At 49.9% G+C, this 18,679-nt stretch overlaps 1 protein-coding gene across 3 annotated transcripts in view; it reads left to right on the plus strand.

Annotated features, from left to right (window-relative positions):
* EML5 (EMAP like 5) overlaps nucleotides 1-18,679 on the plus strand; it is a 337,324-nt gene that overhangs the window by 231,766 nt on the left and 86,879 nt on the right. For all 3 annotated transcript variants that reach the window (XM_045015105.1, XM_045015106.1, XM_045015108.1), the window contains 2 exons: nucleotides 1,458-1,599; nucleotides 11,881-12,033. In XM_045015105.1, coding sequence (XP_044871040.1) covers nucleotides 1,458-1,599; nucleotides 11,881-12,033 — 295 coding nt within the window. The remainder of the gene's footprint in view (nucleotides 1-1,457; nucleotides 1,600-11,880; nucleotides 12,034-18,679) is intronic.

Consider the following 18,679-nt stretch of genomic DNA (forward strand, 5'->3'; position numbering starts at 1 on the left):
CACTTCCTTCCCAGAATCTGCTGGGCTTTGTAAGTTTCTATCATAAGTATATGATTATACTTCAAACAGAAGTAAAATAAAATAATAAACATTCTAACTATTAATGAAGTCTGAAAACTATTTTAAATTCAGAGATTTTAAAAGAGAAGAGACCATTACGATAATCTAGTTTGACCTTTTGCAAAACACAGGCCCTAGAATTTCACCCAGTAATTCCTGCATCATGTCCATAATTTCTGGTTTAACTAGAGCAATGGTTTTCAGCCTGTGGTCTGTGGACCCTTGGGGGTCTGCATACTATAACTAAGATTTCCAAAGGGGTCTGCACCTCCATTTGAAATTTTTTAGAGGTCCACAAATGAAAAAAGGTTGAAAACCAGTGAACTAGAACATATATTTTAGAAATACATCTACTCTTGATTTAAAGACTTCAAGTGATGGCGAATCCACTACATCCCTTTGGTAAGTTGTTCCAATGGTTAATTACCTCACTGTTTAAAACACAGTGCCTTATTTCCAGTTTGAATTGGTGTAGCTTCAGCTCCCAGCCATTGGATCTTGTTATGGCTTTGTTAGATTGAAGAGCCCAGTGCAATCAGATATCTTCTCCCTTTGTAGGTACCTATAAACCATGATAAGTCACTTGTTAGCCTTCTCTTTGATATCCTAAACAGGCTGAGCTTCCTAGGTCTCTGATTGTAACATGAGTTTTCCAGATCTTGAATCATTCTTGTGGCTTTGTTCTTTTCTGTTCATATATATGTAAGATGCATATTTAATCAATGTATATGAAGAGCTATTACAGCGCAACAATGCATGAACAACAGATTTTTAAAACGCACGCACGCATACTAGATCCTAAATCAAAAGAGATATATGTCTATATCTATCTATCTATATCTATATATATATCTATATCTTTAGCAGAGCCTGGCTCAAAAGATATGCTAATATTTTGTTTATAGTATGTTTTTATCTTAAGCACAAACTTAAAATAATGAATGTATATTTTGAAGGATTATAAAAGGAAGTTTATAAATACTTTTTTACAAATTGGGCTTTTTCTTTGTAATAGAATGCACATTTATGGCCAGACTGTGAATTCCTAACTCAAATTGGGTCATAATTATTCACATGAATAGTCCAGTGACAATTTGGGCCTTCATTGTTAGGTTAACAAAAAGATTCTATAAATTAGATAATTTAGTGAATCAGATCATTAGGGCAATTTTCTCAGATATAATTTACTTTAATTTTATATTACATTTTACTTAGAAGCTTTTTATTTTTAAGATATTCTGTGCTGATTACTGAACCAAGAGTGTTTTCATTAGGAAGTTTTCTTTATCATCCAACAAAGATTTCCACGTTCTCAGTATAGTTTTGTAGCGTCCTTTTTTTTTCTCCCCTTACAGTTTTGGAAATAAAATTACCTGATAGATTTTTTTTTTTTACAGGGTCACATGGAAGGGGAAGTTTGGGGTCTAGCCACCCATCCTCATTTACCTATTTGTGCCACTGTAAGTGATGACAAAACCTTAAGAATATGGGATCTATCTCCTAGCCATTGTATGTTAGCTGTTCGCAAATTGAAAAAGGGTAAGATGCTAGTATGAAAAGAGATTGTAATTGAATTAAGTTAACACAAATTAGCATTCTAAATCTTGCAAAGACAAAATGTGAAAATATAAAGTTTTCTCTAGTTCAAACAATTTCTGTGACAAGACGTTACTGACTCAACAGATAAAAGCTGCAAGAAATATTTAAATGTAATAGTGTTTCATAAGACTGTTAACAATTAAAAGCCAGAAAATTTAAAATAAAGGATGAAGCCCCAGCATTAAACCCAGCACCTTTTATCTAGTATTGGAGGCATTTTTAAACAATGGTTGATTTTATGTATCGTATATATACTATAAAATTTTAGCTCATGAGTATTTTCAGATGAAATCACAACATTGATGCTGAAGGTCCTTTTTTGTTATTTGACATGATCATGATGTTATATAATTTTGTGTGGATTTTTTGTTTTGGGATTAAAACTGGGGAGATGATCTGCCAGGAAGTATCAGAAGCTGACAGAAAATATCATGATAGCTCTCTGAAAGGTGGTTGTTATTACTATCATCAATTATTATTATTAAGAAGAAGAAGAAAATTCCTAATTAATTATATTGTGGAAGTACCCAAAGGCCCTAATCTGGAGAGGGGCTCCAATGTCCTAGACCAGGGGTCGGCAACCGGTGGCTCGCGGCTCGCCAGGGTAAGCACCCTGGCGGGCCGGCCCGGTTTGTTTATCTGCCGCGTCGGCAAGTTCGGCCGATTGCGGCTCCCACTGGCCGCGGTTCGCGGTCCCAGGCCAATGCGGGAGGCAGGAAGCGGTGCGAGCCGAGGGATGTTCTGGCCGCGGCTTCCTGCCTGGCGAGCCGAAAGCCACCGGTTGCCGACCCCTGTCCTAGACACTGTGAAAGACACATTTGCCTAGAAGAGTTTATAATCTAATTTTAACACCAGATGCAATAAGTGACGGTAATAAACAATAGGAGGGAAGTACAGGGAGAATATGGTTAACAACATAAAGGGGGATAGGTATAGTAGATTTACAGACTAGTTCAGGGAGGTTGTTGCATATGTAAGGGATGGTGTGGCAGAAGGAATGAAGACTCTTGTGGCAAAACCAGACAAGCAGGTGGAGCAAGGAAGGGGAGGATGATACAAGGAGAGGCAGAGCTGTAGGATTTTAAATGTGGGAGCAAGAAGTTTGAATTTGATACAGCAGAAGAGAGACCTAGTAAAGGGATTTAAAGAGGGGAGTGATGTGGGAAGAATAGGCAAGACTGATAGTCTTAGCAACTACTTATTGAATAAATGGTGTGTGGGTTTCAACAAGGCCAGTGAGGAAGAAGTTGTCAGAGTCAAAACAGGTAGGGATGAGGGCCTAGTTGAGTTTTGTGTGCGTGAACAGAGAAAAAAAGTCTTGATTATAGGTGGAGATGGTAGTGAATCCTATAGTTAAGGTTGCCATTATAAGACTTTGTTTTCAATTGCGTATAACTTTCCTAATGTTTAACAGTTTAGGCTGAAATTTTCCATGCCAGGTGTATGCCTCAGGCTGAATTTGTTTTGTAAAGATTCATCAAAAATGATTCTTGTGTTTCCTAGAACATGGTAGAGGAATACATTGTTTTACTCATGTTAAAAAACTTTGTGTTTCCTTGAGAAGCTGCAGCACCTCTGTGCTTTAGAATAGGCACATGAAATTTATCAGGAGTGTTGCCTTTGTGTCAGGATGTGCGCTTCCTGTAAAAATCCATCAAAACTTGGCAGAGTAACAAACTTCTGAAAATTACAGTTCGCACATGCTGAGTAGATATTGGTTAATGTTTAGCAACTAAATTCCCTGAAGATTATGCCTATACTGGGTGCGCTCCATTTCAGGGCTGTAGGAGCTGAGTAGATGTGCCCTTGTGAGTACTCCTCCCAGCCAGTAGGGACCACTGTAGTGCCAGGCATCAGAAGTGAGATCATTCCCCTAGTATGGCGAAGGAGAAGGAATCAGCTGGGAATGCAGAGGGGTGAGGGATGGAGTGGGAGAGGCAGTCTGTGGCCTGTGGAAATGGGAAGAGGGACAGAGATAGGCTGTGGGAGCGAGAAGTAGGGTGGGAAGGTAGAGTCAGGCTGCAGAGGATAGGAGGAGGGTCTGTGGGGACAGAGACTGGCTGTATGAGGGAGGAATAGGAACTAAGTAGAGAGAGACATGCTGCTGGTGGGGGAATAGGTACAGAGTGGGGACAAGAAGCAGGCTATAGGATTATACTATAGTTAATACTATAGGACCGTGGGCCTTAGGGACATGCTGGCTGCCGCTTCCCGCAACTTCCATTGGCTGGGAACGGCGAACTGCGGTCACTGGGAGCTTCAGGGGGCTGTGCCTGCGGATGGTGAACATAAACAAAATGTCTTGTAGCCCGACTGTGGATTACCCTCATGGGCCCCATGCTGAAGGTTGCTGACCCCTGGTTTAGTGTGTATAGTCTTTTGCAAGTTGGGGTGGTGTATATAGCTAGTATATATAGTTCTTATAATCAAAGGACTTTTCACTCCAGGGGCCGGGCATGCTCTGGTACCCAGGCTTCAAGCCTTATGCCAAACCTGTGCCAGTAAGTGACCCGCACTTGAGTTATTTAAAGAGTTTTGGGGAAACTCATGTTAAGGACAAGTGCAAAATATGTCAAGACTCCAGACCCTGTACCAAGAAGGACTGAGACATCAGACTAAAGGCTATCCTCATGAAAGCCACCCTCAAACCTGTCTCCTGGCACCAAGCTCTTCCCAGCACTATTCTCCATCCCCGGTGCCACAGAAGAAACCCAAAAAGCAGCACAGCAAGAGAGGGCACTTGCCGGTACAAAAGAGAGAAAAGTGGGGAGAGGGAGTGAGACCCATGCCAGGCCGTTGTTCTACCCCTGGACCTGCGTCAGCACCGTCAACTCCATCAAGGGAATTGAGGCTGATGAAGGACCCTCTGCTGACACCAGGGAGTCACCATGGTACCAGTGGACTGATGGTGCCATCAACCCTGGAGGTTTATCAGGCAGGTAGGGACCTTCTCTCTGTTCTGGTCCCTCCAGCCCCACTGGGGAACCTACCAGCTCTGGCCTCCGGAAGCAGGAGGGAACAAGGTACATCAGGTGCCTTCCTGGCACTGGGTCCCCCAACATCATCCAGGGGCAAGCCCTACCTGATCCCAGCGTCCTGCTCCCTGGCACACCACTGGTCCCCAGAGCCCCTGCACCATATGGCCGCACAAGTGGGTACTGCTCCACCCTGGTCGCCGACAGAGGAATCCTCTTCAGATTCTGAAGAGGAGCCCTATGTACTGAGAAAAGCCCAACATCGGTACCCAGCCTACACCCCACCAAGCTTTACTGCTGGTCCCCAGGTGCGTGTCTGGCTAACGGGCCACTGGCCGATGTAGTGGCTCTACTGGAACCCCTGGGAGTTTCCCCTAGAACCAGGGCCTGACTCCCACTGCTCCTACTTGGTGGCCTCTTGGAGGCAGGCTACTGCTCCTTCCTGCTCAGCATCAGATCCAGACTCCAGCACCGATCCCAGTACCAAAGCCCCGTAGGTATAGTCGAGGCAGAAGGAGAGTAAGGAGTCCCTCCTTCAATGAAAGCCTCCCCCTCATCCTCCCCAGATGACGCTGTTGCAGGTCCCAGCAGACTACTTCCCCAGGATGATTTCAGGACCTTCTGAAGCAGGTCACTTCAGACCTGGTCTTGGAGCTCAAGGAGCTCAAGAGACATCACACAGCCTTAGTGGATGCAGCCAGGATATCAAACTAGCCCTACCCATCAATGAGGCAAAGATGGGACCAGACAAAGCCCTATGGCAGATTCCTTCTTCTCTGGCCCCCACTTCAAAAGGGGCAGAGAAGCAGCATCTATTATGTGCCAGCAAGCAGCTTCTCAATATCTATACTCACACCCTCCCCCAGGGTCCCTGGTGGTGTCGGAAGTGAACAAAAGGGACAGGCAGGGCCAGTCGAGTGCTACCCCAAAATAAAAGGATGCTAAGAAACTGGACCTTTCTGGAAGAAAGGTTTAGTCCACATGTAGCTTCCAGTTGTGTATTGCCAATCAGCAGGCTCTTCTGGGGAGATACAATTTTAATCTGTGGGACTCCCTGACTAAGTTCAAAGACTCCTTGCCTCAAGAGGCAAGGCAGGAGTTTGCAGTCCTCCTAGAGGAGGGTAAGAATATGGCTAAGACCTCTCTCCATGCGGCTCTGGATGCTGCCGACTCAGCGGTCCAGACAGTAGCCTCTGTGGTCACCATGAGGTGCTGTTCCTGGCTCCAGTCCTCTGTCTTTTCCAACAAGTCCAAAAGTCTATGCAGGACCTCCCATTTGAAGGCTCCTCTCTTTTCTCGGGGCAGATGGACATGAGACTTCACGGACTGAAAGACTCAAAGGCTGCACTATGATCCTTACGCCTGTATGCTCTATCTGCCTCTAGAAAACACTTCAGGCCCCAGCAGCTTCCTTGGTTCTCAGGACCTCCAAGACAGGAGCCCTACAAGAGAAAAGGCAGAGGTTTTAAGCGGCGCCAACCACCCCGTCTACTTTAGCTTCTCAGGGCCCCAGAGATACTCCGGCAAGCCCAAGCAGACTTTTTGAAGCTATGTCAGAGGGCGCTGTACCAGTTGCCATTTCAGATCTGTCCCTCTTTCATTTTTTGACCATCTGTCACTCTTCAGCCCAGCTTGGGCATCCATAACATCAGACTGATGGGTCCTGAGCACAGTGACAATCCGATGTACCCTTCAGTTTTTATACAACTCTCCCTCCTGCTGCCCATCCCCCATCCCTCTTCAAGGACCCTTCTTATGAGCAGCTGCTTGTCCAAGAGGTGCAATCCTTCCTACATATGGGGGCTGTGGAGGAAGTTTCTCATGACTTGAGAGGGAAGGGGTTTTATGCCTGGTATTTCCTAATCCCAAAGGCAAAAGGGGGGCTCTGGCCCATCCTGGACCTGCATCACCTCCAGAGATATTTCAGGAAACTGAGGTTTTGCATGATCTTCCTGGGTTCCATCATTCCCTCCCTGGCCCCAGGAGATTGATACGCCACCTTCAACTTAAAGGATGCATAATTTCACATTTCTGTCTTCCATGGCCACGGAAGATTTCAGGTTTGTAGTGGGTTATTGCCATTACCAATTCACTACCCTTTCCTTTGGCCTATCAGCAGCGCCAAGGGTTTTTACAAAGTGTATGGCAGTTGTAGCAGCCTTCCTTAGGCAGCGAGGCGTTCAGGTTTACTCATACCTCTACTACTGGCTGATCCAAGGTTGGTTGCAGGCTCAAGTGCAAGACAGCATCAACACAGTCTGAAGCATGTTGAGGGTCCTGGGCCTGCTGATAAACAAGCAAAAATCAACAATTCTCCCATTTCAGAAATAGAATTTACTGGGGCTGTGCTCGACTCGACCCAGGCCAGCACCTTCTTGCCAGAGGCTCAGTTCCAGACAATGGCAAACCTGATATGAACAAAGATCATGGCCCACCCAATCATGACAGCTCAAGTGTGCCTCAAGCTACTGGGCCACATGGTGGCTTGCACTTATGTGGTTCAAGATGCAAGACTGCACCCCAGTCTCCTACAGATGTGGCTAGCGTCAGTATACTCCTCAAGTATCATTTGAACTCAGTCTTTTGATTCTTCCCTCGGTCCTTGCCTCCCTGAGCTGGTGGAAGGAGCTAAGGTTGATAATGATGGGGGTGCCATTTGTGGCCCTGCAGCCATCGGTGTCTTTAGACTTGGATGTGTCAGATCTAGGGTGGGGAGTCCACTGCAACAACCTCAGGACTCAGGGCCTCTGGTCCTGAGAAGAACACTCCCTGCACATAAATGTTAGGGGGCTCAGAGCGGTGTGCCTGGCTTGCCAAGCGTTTCTTCCCTGGGTCTCAGACAAGGTGGTTCAAGTTCTGACAGACAATACAGCAGCCATGTTCTATATCAAAAAGCAAGGAGGGATCCAATCCTCCACCCTTTTGTCAGGAGGCTGTTGCTGTATTGGACTTTTGTACAAGACACTCCATTCATCTCAAAGCATCTTACCTCCTGGGAGCCTGGAATGTGTTGGCAGATCACCTCAGAAAGTCCTTCTCCTCTCACCACAAGTGGTCTCTTCACTCAGACGTTGTCAATGTCATCTTCCAGAGGTGGGGGCCTCCCCAGGTGGACCACCAGGCAGAACAGGAAATGCCATCAGTCCTTTTCACTTTGTGGGCAGAGCCTGGGCTCCCTCTCCGATGCTTTCCTGCTCTCATGGGCAGACCACCTATTGTATGTCTTTTCACTGATCCCCTTTTTTCATAAGGTTCTCCTAAAAATCAAATGGGACAAGGCAAGGGTTATCCTGATGGCATGGCCACAGTTCTAGCATTAGTTCAGGACACTTCTGGACCTCAGTGGCAGCTCTACTTGTGCTCCCACTCTGCCCAGACTTGATTTCACAAGACCATGGCCGGTAGCTTCACCTGAACCTCACCTCCCTGCACCTAACTACATGGATGCTGCATGGCTGAACACTGAAGAAAAGGCGTGCTCAGAAGAGGTTTGACAGATCTTGTTAGGTAGTAGGCGGCCTTCCACTAAGGGTGTGTCAAGGTTCATTCCCCACTCTGAACTTTAGGGTACAGATGTGGGGGACCTGCATGAGAAGCTCTAAGCTCAATTAACAGCTTAGATCTGGTCTGGCTGCCACCACCCCCAAGCACTCCCTTCCCTGGGTAGCCTTGAGAGACTCCTCCACCAATTTCCTGGTGGACACTGATCCAAATCCCTTGGATCTTAAAACAAGGAGAATTTAACCATCCCCCCTCCTTTCCCCCCACCAATTCCTGGTGAGTCCAGATATAATCCCCTTGGATCTTAAAACAAGGAAAAATCAGTCAGGTTTTTAAAAAGAAGGCTTTTAATTAAAGAAAAGAAAGGTAAAAGAAAACACTCTGGGAGAGATTAGCATACCAGCTACTCTCACAGACAACAGATTCCAAACACAGAGGATCTTCCCCTGGGCAAAACCTTAGTTACACCAAAAAAATACCCAAATACCCAATTTGATTCTTCCTCTAATTGCACAAGACAGGTTACAAAGAAATAAACATAAACTTATTTATTCCTTTCTAAAACTTACTCTGATAAGAGGCTGGTTCCTTGATCTTTTTCACTCCAGCTGAAACTGAAACTGACTAAACAAAGGAAACTTCCCTCCTTCCTTTTGAAACATCTTGTTCCCCCATTGGTTCCTCTGGTCAGGTGTCAGCTAGGCTAGGTGAACTTCTTAGCCCTTTACAGGTAAAAGAGGCATTAACCCTTAACTATCTGTTTATGACAGGGTGCATACTTGGCCAAGTGGAAATGTTTCACTTGTTGGGCCTTTGAACAGGATCTCTCTCCATCTGGATCCTCTCTTCACTCTATCCTGGATTATTTGCTCCACCTAAAGCGGCAAGGTCTGGCACTCCTCTATTATGGTTCATCTGGCAGCCGTCTGAGCCTTCCACTCCCTCCCCCACAGTGAATGGCAGATTAGTATTCAAGCCATTAGCATCATGCTCCCTACTACTTCTCTCCTGGAAGGTAGCCTTCTTGATGGCAATTACCTTGGCCAGAAGGGTCTCTGAGATCAGGGCCCTTATGTCAGAGCCACATTACACAGTGTTCTTCCAGGACACCTGTGCCCCCATCTGGTCTTTCTTCCAAAGGTGATGCCACAATTACACAACAATCAGGTCATTTTTCTACCTGTCTTCTTCCCAAAACCTCACAAAAGCTCTGAGGAACAACAGCTTTATACATTGAACATTAGGTGAGCCCTCATCTTTTATATTGAGAGAACTAAGCCCTTCTGCAAATCTATGCAACTCTTTGTAGCAATACCGAAAAAGTTGAAAGGGCTACCTGTGTCAACCCAAAGACTCTCATCCTGAATAACTGCCTGTATTAGGGTTTGCTATGAACACATGAATGTCCAGCCTCCATCCATCATGACTGCTCATTGCACAAGAGCCTCGGCTTCATCAGCAGCCTTCTTTGCCTAGGTATCAATCCAGGACATCTGCAGAGCTGCAACCTGGTCATTGTTTCATGCCTAGGCATCCCAATATGCCATCACCCAATAGGCCTGTGATGGGGTGGGGAGACCCCGTCCAGTGCCGGGTGAGTTCACCTCATCCTTTGAGCTGGCCTCTGTCTCTAGGCCGTGAGACCTAAGGGCTAAAGTCCATAGAGTTGCCCTGATCTGCAGGGCTCTACGGCCCAATGGCCAGAGTCTATGTAATCGCCCTGATCCCTAGTGGGCAGAGTCCATAGAGATAGTCCAGGTTTGCAGGGCAGTAAGGCCTGATGGCCAGAAGCCGCCGGGCAGCAAGGCCTAGCAGTCAGAGTCAACAGAGATACCCCACGTTCAGGGCAATAAGGCCTGGTGGCCAGAGTCAATAGAGTTGTCCTCTGGGTGGGGATGTATGGCCTAGCAATCAGAGTCAATAGAGCTACCCTCCAGGCAGTAAGGCCTGGTGGCCAAAGTCAATAGAGATACCCCAGGTTCATGACGCAGAGCAATAAGGCCTGGCAGTCAGTCAGTAGAGTTGCCCTCCAGGTAGGGCTGTATGGCCTAGTGGCTGGAGTCAATAGAGTTGTCCTCTAGGTGGGGCTATATGGCCTAACAGCCAGTTGGGGGGTGTGGGCCATCACCCCGGGGGAATGGGTGGCGGCCAGGTAGAGGGACCCAGACCCTCTCTGCTCTACTGGATCCCAGCCCAGGGCTCTGTCAGTGTCAATTGTGTCCGCCACTGGGTCAGCAGGGATCTGTTCGCAACACACTGAGCATCACTGGGACAATGGCTAGTCCCCTCCCAGGCTACTTCCTACTGTGTTATTCCTGGTGGCGATCTGCACGTCTTTGGGGTCTCTGAGTTCCTCAGCCTGTGCAACTCCCTGTAGCTCAGACCTCCCTTGGGCATCCACAGGTAGCTGGGCGTCTGCTGGGGCCTCGGCTCCTCTGACTTCCGCATTCTGGAGCTCTAGTGGTTCCTGGGCAGCAGCTGGCAAGGAGTGTCCTTCCTCTCTGGTGGTTAACCCAGACTGAGCTGGGCTGTCCCCTCTTATAGTGGTGTTACACCTGGAGCATGCCCAGTAGGGATACAGGGGGGCATGGCTTCCTCTGCCCAGAGTGAGGAGTTAACTCTTCCCCATCCAGTGCGGAATGAGTTTACCCCATCAAAAGGCCCAAGAAACTGCCAGTTTTGGGAAAGCAGTTTTGCAGTCAGCACATCCATGAACTCCAAGCCTACCTCCTGGGGTACTGCTTATGAACCAACTAGCATGGAATGGATGTGAGCAAGAACTTGAAAAAAAATGGTTAATAATCTTTCAAAACTGTTCAAGATGTGTTGCTCATGTCCATTCCATGACCCACCTTCTTACTCCTGGAACTGAGAGGGTGCACAAACACAGCTCCAGAGGGCACTAGAGCCGACCCAACAGATACTGCTAATGGAAAAATTTCTGGCATCAGTGCACGCGGTGCACATACACTGGGTATGGAATGGACATGAGCGACAAAGCTAGAAGAACAATGGTTCAAAAGAAGCAAAAAGGAAGAATCCAGATTTGATGCAGAGGAAGTGATGGGAAAGGAAGAATACTTTAGCTGCTGAATTTTCTACAGACAGAAGTGGTGGGAGCCAGAAAGGAAGAGATCAGGCCAGATGCAGTAGTCCAGGAAAGAGAACTCTGACATACCCCAGGGGTTGAGCAGTGAAATTAGAGGAAGAGTAGCACATTTTAGAAATGTTAGAAGAAGATTCTGTGAAATCTGAAGAGAAGGAAAGAAAGGGCTAAGTATATAGTGTTCAGCATTATGCTGCATAGTCAAACTCCATATTGACAGATGAAAATATACTGTAACTGATCGCATATGATGAACCTTGCTGTACGCTTCGTATGAGGAGAGCACATTGTAGCAAACAACTGGCACCGATTGCCATCGTGGTGAGCAACACAGAAATATGTAAAACAATATTCATCTTTACCCTGATCACAAATGTAAAATAAATAATAATACCAGTAAAAAAATTCAAATTATACAAATAAATGTGAAGTCATACCTCTGCTTATCCAGTAACAGAATCTGTGTACTTTCATGGAAGCGGGTCTGTATTATCTCTTGGAATTCTTTCTCGGGGAAAAAAAGTGTGGTTTACATAGGACTGCAGGACTAATCTTTCCTAACTTTTGGACAAATAGGTAAACCAGAAATGGAGAATATTTAATGAAAGAATAAGTAAATAGCTCCTGTGTCTCTTCCAGGGGGCAGATGTTGCTGCTTTTCTCCTGATGGAAAGGCATTGGCTGTAGGTCTCAATGATGGAAGTTTCTTGATGGTGAATGCAGACACTCTGGAGGATCTAGTCTCCTTCCACCACAGGAAGGATGTTATTTCAGAGATTAGATTTTCTCCTGGTGAGTGATCCATTAAGGTGATAATTATCAAATCCAACTTGGTTGAACTTCATATCTGTGGTAAAATATAAGCATGCATACTGGGATTTTTGGTTTCCTCACTGAGAAGACACTTGTGTTTCTCCATAATTGTATCAAATCAATTGTTAGAATGTGTTAAAGGAAGGTCATTTTTCAGATGTAAAACCTTGATAATGTTCCTTTCTTTATGCACTCTATGGAAATTTGAAAGAAACAAATGGACATAAATCTTATTCTTCATCTCTTGTGGACCTTCTGGATCTCCTTCAAAAGAACGGAAAAATGAAGATTTGTTCTTCTTCGAGTGGTTGTTCATGTCCATTCAAAGTAGGTGTGCACGTGCCGTGTGCACGCCAGCCAGAAGATTTTCCCCTAGCAGCGTCCGTAGGGTCAGCCCTGGCGCCCCCTGGAGTGGCGCCACTAGGGCGCCCTATAAAGGGGCCCGCCGACCTTCCACCCCCTCAATTCCTTCTTACCGCCGGTGATGGCTAGCTGGAACTTCTCTTGCAATAGCAAGTTAGCAGTGTCCTATCCTTCTGTGTGGTCCGTGTATATAGTTTCGTTATAGTTAGTTTATTTAGGTCATTGTATATAGTTCTTGGTAGTTGGGAGGTCCCCCCCAAGTTTTCGTCGCTCGCTGGGGCATGCCCGGGTCCCCCGGGTTTAAACTCTGCAAGGACTGCGGGAAATTCATGCCCAAGAGTGACCCGCACTCTGCTTGTTTGAGGTGCCTCGGAGAGAGCCACCAAAAGGACCAGTGCTCTATCTGCAGAGGCTTCCGCCCGAGAACTCTCAAAGACAGAGCTCAAAGACTTAGAGTCCTCCTGATGGAGGCTGCCCTGCGGCCACCCTCGGGCCCGGAACCGTCCGAGGCGGTGCCCAGCACGTCTTCCTTGGTGCGGAGCGCCCCGGCACCGGCATCAGGACTTAGGGCCCAGCCCAAGTCGTCTAAAATTCGGCACCGGACGGAGTCGGGTCGTTGGAAGTCGGCCTCAGTGCGGCACCACTCACCGTCGCCGGTGCCCGCTAAGAAGAGAAAGCCAGTGAGGGAACGGTCACCCCACCAGGACCTGAGGCTGACGCCGTCCGCGGGTGCAAGCGGACAGGCTGGGCTACAGAGAGGGCGGTTGCAGAGAGGGCGGTCGAGTCCGGACCGGCCTAGATCCCCGGACCTCAGCGGAGACTTGCGCCTCCCTTCGACACTGGAGGCGTTCGAGGCCTCAGACTTGATGGGACTCCCGGCGCCGGCCTCCCCGCACCGTAGGGAGTTGCCTACCACGGCCCGTCCCCCAGTACAATCGAGGAGCAAGCCGGCCATGCTGTCGCCTCCCTCCCCGCACCGCGCCGCTAAGGCAGCTCCGGACCAGATGAGAGGCTCCCCGCTGCCTCAGCACCGCTCTCCAATGGCACCGGGTGCTGCTCCCCCCAGGTCCTCGTATTCAGAGACTTCAGACTCAGAGGCAGACTCCTACCGCTTCAGCCAGTTGCGGAGCAGAAGATCGGTTTCGGGGGCGAGCCACCAGCGTTACCCACAGTGTCAGCAGCAATGGCATCTGCCCTCGCAGTGGCCGTTTTGGACCCCCTGGGCATAGCACCAGTCAGTAGGCCAGGCGTTTGGTCCTCGATCAAGGTCGGCCTCGGTCTCCTCGGCGTCGGTGGCCCCGGCGCAGCTGCCTCCTCCACCGGCACCGTCGCCGGGCAGGGGTGTGCCATATCCAAGTTCGACACCAGCAGTGGCTACAGTTCGGGCTCAGCAGCCACCGCCAGATACGCCAAGCCGCTCACTGGCAACCCCGGTACCGGTCACGGTGCCGCATTTAGAATCGGAACTGGCCCCGCAACCTCAGTACCATGTGCCACAGGACCCCGAAGGACTGCACGCACCGGAGGAAGGGCCGATCCACGTAATTTCCTTGTCTTCCTTCCCGGATGAAGCGGTCTCGGGCACGGCTGCGGCACCGGCCCTGAAGGACACTCGAATCCTCCAACAACTGCTCCGGTGAGCAGCTCAGAGCCTTGCAATCCAAGCTGAGGAAATCGAGGTAGACGCGGACCCTGTAGTAGACATCCTGGCTCCCTCAGGGCCATCCAGGGTGGCTGTCCCGCTGATAAAGACCATAGTGGATACGTCCCACACCTTATGGCAAACGCCAGCCTCCCTGGCCCCTACTGCCAAGAGAACGGAGCCCTTTAGAGGGGACGAACACTTGTATACCCCTCCCCCCCAGACTCCCTGGTGGTGGATGCGGCCAACCAATGGGAGCGTCAAGGGTTTCAGGGGTCAACACCAAAGAGCAGGGACGCTAAAAGACTCGACCTCTTTGGCAGAAAAGTGTACTCCACAGCAGGCCTACAACTCCACATTGCCAACCAACAGGCAATTGTAAGCCGATATGGTCATAACACGTGTTCAGCCATGTCGAAGTTTACAGAGCTCCTTCCGTAGGACTTGAGGTCAGAGTTTTCGGCCCTGGTGGAGGAGGGGAAGCTGATCTCCCAAGCCTCTCTCCAGGCTGCCCTAGATGCGGTGGACTCAGCCTCGTGCACTCTGGCCACGGGCCTGGTCATGCGGCGGGGAGCCTGGCTCCAGTTCTTGGGCCTGTCCTATGAGGTCCAGCAGACCATTCAAGACCTCCCCTTCGAGGGGCAGATGTTGTTTTCAGAAAAGACGGACAAGCGTCTGCATAGCCTAAAGGACTCGCGGGCCACGCTTCGCTCGCTGGGCTTGCATACCCCTGTGACCCAGCACAGGCAGTTTAGGCCGCAGACGGCCCCACACCCCTACCAGCCTCAGACTCGCCAGGAGCTGGGGCGCAGGCGGGGCAGAAATGGCAGGAGGCATCACCAATGCCACCCCTCCGGCCAGGCGTCCGGTCAATCGAGACCGCTATCGGGGCCTACACCCCCTGTTTGATGGTACGGTCGAGGGCGACCTACCTGTCAAGACTCTGGATCCTTCTACCCCTACCTTTGGGTCACATCTGTCCCCCTTCTACCGTGCCTGGTCCCAAATCACGTCGGACAGCTGGGTGCTCCGCACGGTAGAGAGGGGATATTCTATCCAGTTCTCCTCCCTCCCGCCCCACCAGCCCCCCTCCCCATCCCTCTTCAGGGACCCATCTCACGAGCAACTTCTAAGTCAAGAAGTGAAGTCCCTCATGGAGGCAGGGGCGGCGGAGGAAGTCCCTCGGGAGCTCAGGGGCAAAGGCTTCTACTCCTGGTATGTCCTAATACCAAAGGCGAAAGGGGGCCTGAGACCCATCCTAGACTTGCGGCGGCTGAACAAGTTTGTACGAAAGCTCAAGTTCCGCATGGTCTCCCTGTCCTCGATTATTCCCTCCCTGGATCCAGGAGATTGGTATGCTGCCCTCAACTTAAAGGACGCTTATTTCCACATTGCCATAATTCCCCGACACCGTCGGTACCTCAGGTTTGTCGTGGCCGACGCCCATCTGCAGTTCACGGTGCTCCCGTTCGGCCTGTCAGCTGCTCCAAGGGTCTTCACGAAGTGCATGGCAGTCGTGGCGGCCTTCCTGAGCAGGCGGGGCATCCAGGTATTCCCCTACCTGGACGACTGGCTCATAAAGGGCCGCTCCAAGGAGCAGGTGGAGACCGAGGTGTTGTTCATCAGGCGGACCTTTCTCAATCTCGGCCTCCTCTTGAATGAAGCCAAGTCCACCCCGTCTCCGATGCAATGAATAGAGTTCATAGGAGCAGTTCTGGACTCCACCCACGTCAGAGCGTACCTGCCGGAATCCAGGTTCCGTGCGATTTCCGAGCTCATCCTCGGACTGTACCGCGCCCCGATTACCACGGCACGAGTCTGCCTCCGGCTGTTGGGTCACATGGCGGCATGCACCTATGTGGTAAATCATGCCAGACTCCGGCTTTGCCCGCTACAGTCCCGGTTAGCGACAGTATATCGCCTGGCCAGGGACCCCTTGGACTCAGTGGTGTCCATTCCCCACTTGGTGCTAACCTCGCTGCGGTGGTGGCTCGACCCACAGAAAGTGTGCATGGGTGTCCCCTTCGCTGCCCCTCAACCCTCCCTCTCCCTGGTAACGGATGCCTCGGATCGGGGTTGGGGAGCACACCTGGGACATCTCAGGACACAGGGCTTGTGGTCGCCGGAGGACCTCGAGTTGCATATCAATGTCAGGGAGCTGAGAGTGATTCGCCTAGTTTGTTTGACCTTCCAGTCCCACCTGGCCGGCAGATGTGTTTCAGTCCTATCGGACAACACGTCGGCAGTCTTTTATATCAACAAACGGGGGTGCACTCTCCTCTCCCCTGTGCAGGGAAGCCCTCGTGCTGTGGGATTTCTGCGTCTACAGTGCTACCCACCTGACGGCGTTCTACCTTCCGGGGGAGCAGAATGGTTTGGCAGACACCCTCAGCTGCTCGTTCTGGGGTCATGAGTGGTCCCTCCGATGGGACGTGGTGCGCTCAATTTTCCAGCTCTGGGGCTTTCCCTGGTTAGACCTGTTCGCCTTGAGGGAAAACAGAAAGTGCCGACAGTTCTGCTCCCTCCTGGGCCGCAGTCAGGGGTCTCTGTCGGATGCCTTCCTACAATCTTGGGGGGTCGGTCTGCTCTACGCCTTTCCTCCGATCCCCCTGATACACAGGCTGATTCTGAAGATTTGCAGGGACCACGCACGGGTAATCCTGATAGCTCCGGCGTGGCTGTGCCAACATTGGTACACGTCACTCCTGCACATGTCTGTTCAGGCGCCCCTGACGTTGCCCCTGCTCCTGGACCTGATCACGCAGGACCAGGGCTCCCTCCGCCACCCAAACCTGGAGTCCCTTCACCTCACAGCATGGATGCTCCATGGCTGAACCCAGTGGAGATGCAGTGCTCCCAGCAGGTCAGACAAGAGCTGCTCGGTAGTAGGAAACCATCAACTAGGGCCACCTACCTGGCCAAATGGAAGCACTTCTCCATATGGTCGGGTCAGCGAGGTCACAATCCACTGGGGGTCCCAATCCCCATTGTCCTAGACTATTTGCTCCACCTCAGACAACTGGGCCTCTCCCTCTCCTCGATTCGTGTTCACTTGGCGGCCATCTCGGCTTTCCATCCAGGAGAGGGGGGTACCTCGGTGTTTGCGAACCCGCTGGTCGGGCATTTCCTCAAAGGTATGGACAGGCTATTTCCGCATGTGCATCAGCCAGCCCCTGTTTGGAACCTGAATCTGGTCCTCTCCGCCCTCTCGAGACCTCCTTTTGAGACTCTGGCTTCGTGCTCCCTGTTGTACTTGTCGTTTAAGACCGCCTTCCTGGTGGCGATCACCTCGGCCAGGAGGGTGTCGGCGCTCAGGGCGTTAACATCCGAGCCCCCATACACTGTCTTCTATAAGGACAAGGTCCAACTTAGACCTCACCCGGCTTTCCTACCCAAGGTCGTCTCTCAGTTCCACATGGGTCAAGATATTTTTCTCCCGATGTTTTATCCGAAACCACACTCTTCCAATGAGGAGCGGAGGTCACATTCCCTGGATGTCCGCAGGGCCTTGGCTTTTTACATCGAGCGTACCAAGCCGTTCAGATGCTCAACTCAGCTTTTCATCGCAGTGGCGGATAGGATGAAAGGGCTCCCTGTCTCCTCTCAGCGAATCTCTTCGTGGATCGCGACCTGCCCCTGTCCCTCCGGTCACGGCCCGCTCCACTAGGGCGCAGGCCTCCTCTGCGGCGTTCCTCGCTCAGATCCCGACTCAGGAGATTTGTAGAGCGGCCACGTGGTCCTCCATCCACACGTTCTCGTCACACTATGCCATCACGCACCAGGCTAGGGATGATGCAGCCTTCGGTCGTGCAGTACTCCAGTCAGCAGTGATCTCCAACCCCGCCACCTAAGGTTAGGCTTGTGAGTCACCTACTTTGAATGGACATGAAAAACCACTCGAAGAAAAAATGGTTACCCACCTTTTAGTAACTGTTGTTCTTCGAGATGTGTTGTTCATGTCCATTCCAATACCCACCCTCCTGCCCCTCTGTCGGCGTGCCGGCAAGAAGGAACTGAGGGGGTGGAGGGTCGGTGGGCCCCTTTATAGGGCACCATAGTGGCGCCAATCCAGGGGGTGCCGGGGCCAACCCTACGGATGCTGCTAGGGGAAAATCTTCCGGCTGGCGTGCATGCGGCGCGCGCACACCTACTTTGAATGGACATGAACAACACATCTCGAAGAACAACAGTTACTAAAAGGTGGGTAACCGTTTTTTCTCCTGTTTTATATCTATCATTGTTTAGCAAATGGAATTAATATTACCATTTGTTGCTTGGATACATTATCACACTTTGGAGGCTAAGTGCAGGATTATCAGAAGAGCTCAGCTCATATTTAGATACATAAAGGTAATGAATAGATTTTCAAGTGATTAGCTCCCATTGGAAATAATGAGAGCTGCTAAATCTGGCAACTTGTATTAGGTAGAGGTCACTGCAGAGCAGTCTCTGTGTGACATTTTACACTATGTATCTTCATGAAACTTTACGCATAGCTAAAGAGAGCAATTTATTTGAAGCATCATTAATGCTTTAGGGTCAGATTTTTGAAAGTGCTCAGCACCCGATTGGGATCAGCTTTTTGGAAGAGCTCAGCTCCCATTTAGGAACCCAAATGTA

This window comes from Mauremys mutica, chromosome 4, assembly GCF_020497125.1.
Source record: "Mauremys mutica isolate MM-2020 ecotype Southern chromosome 4, ASM2049712v1, whole genome shotgun sequence".
In the NCBI taxonomy this organism is placed as follows: domain Eukaryota; kingdom Metazoa; phylum Chordata; order Testudines; family Geoemydidae; genus Mauremys; species Mauremys mutica.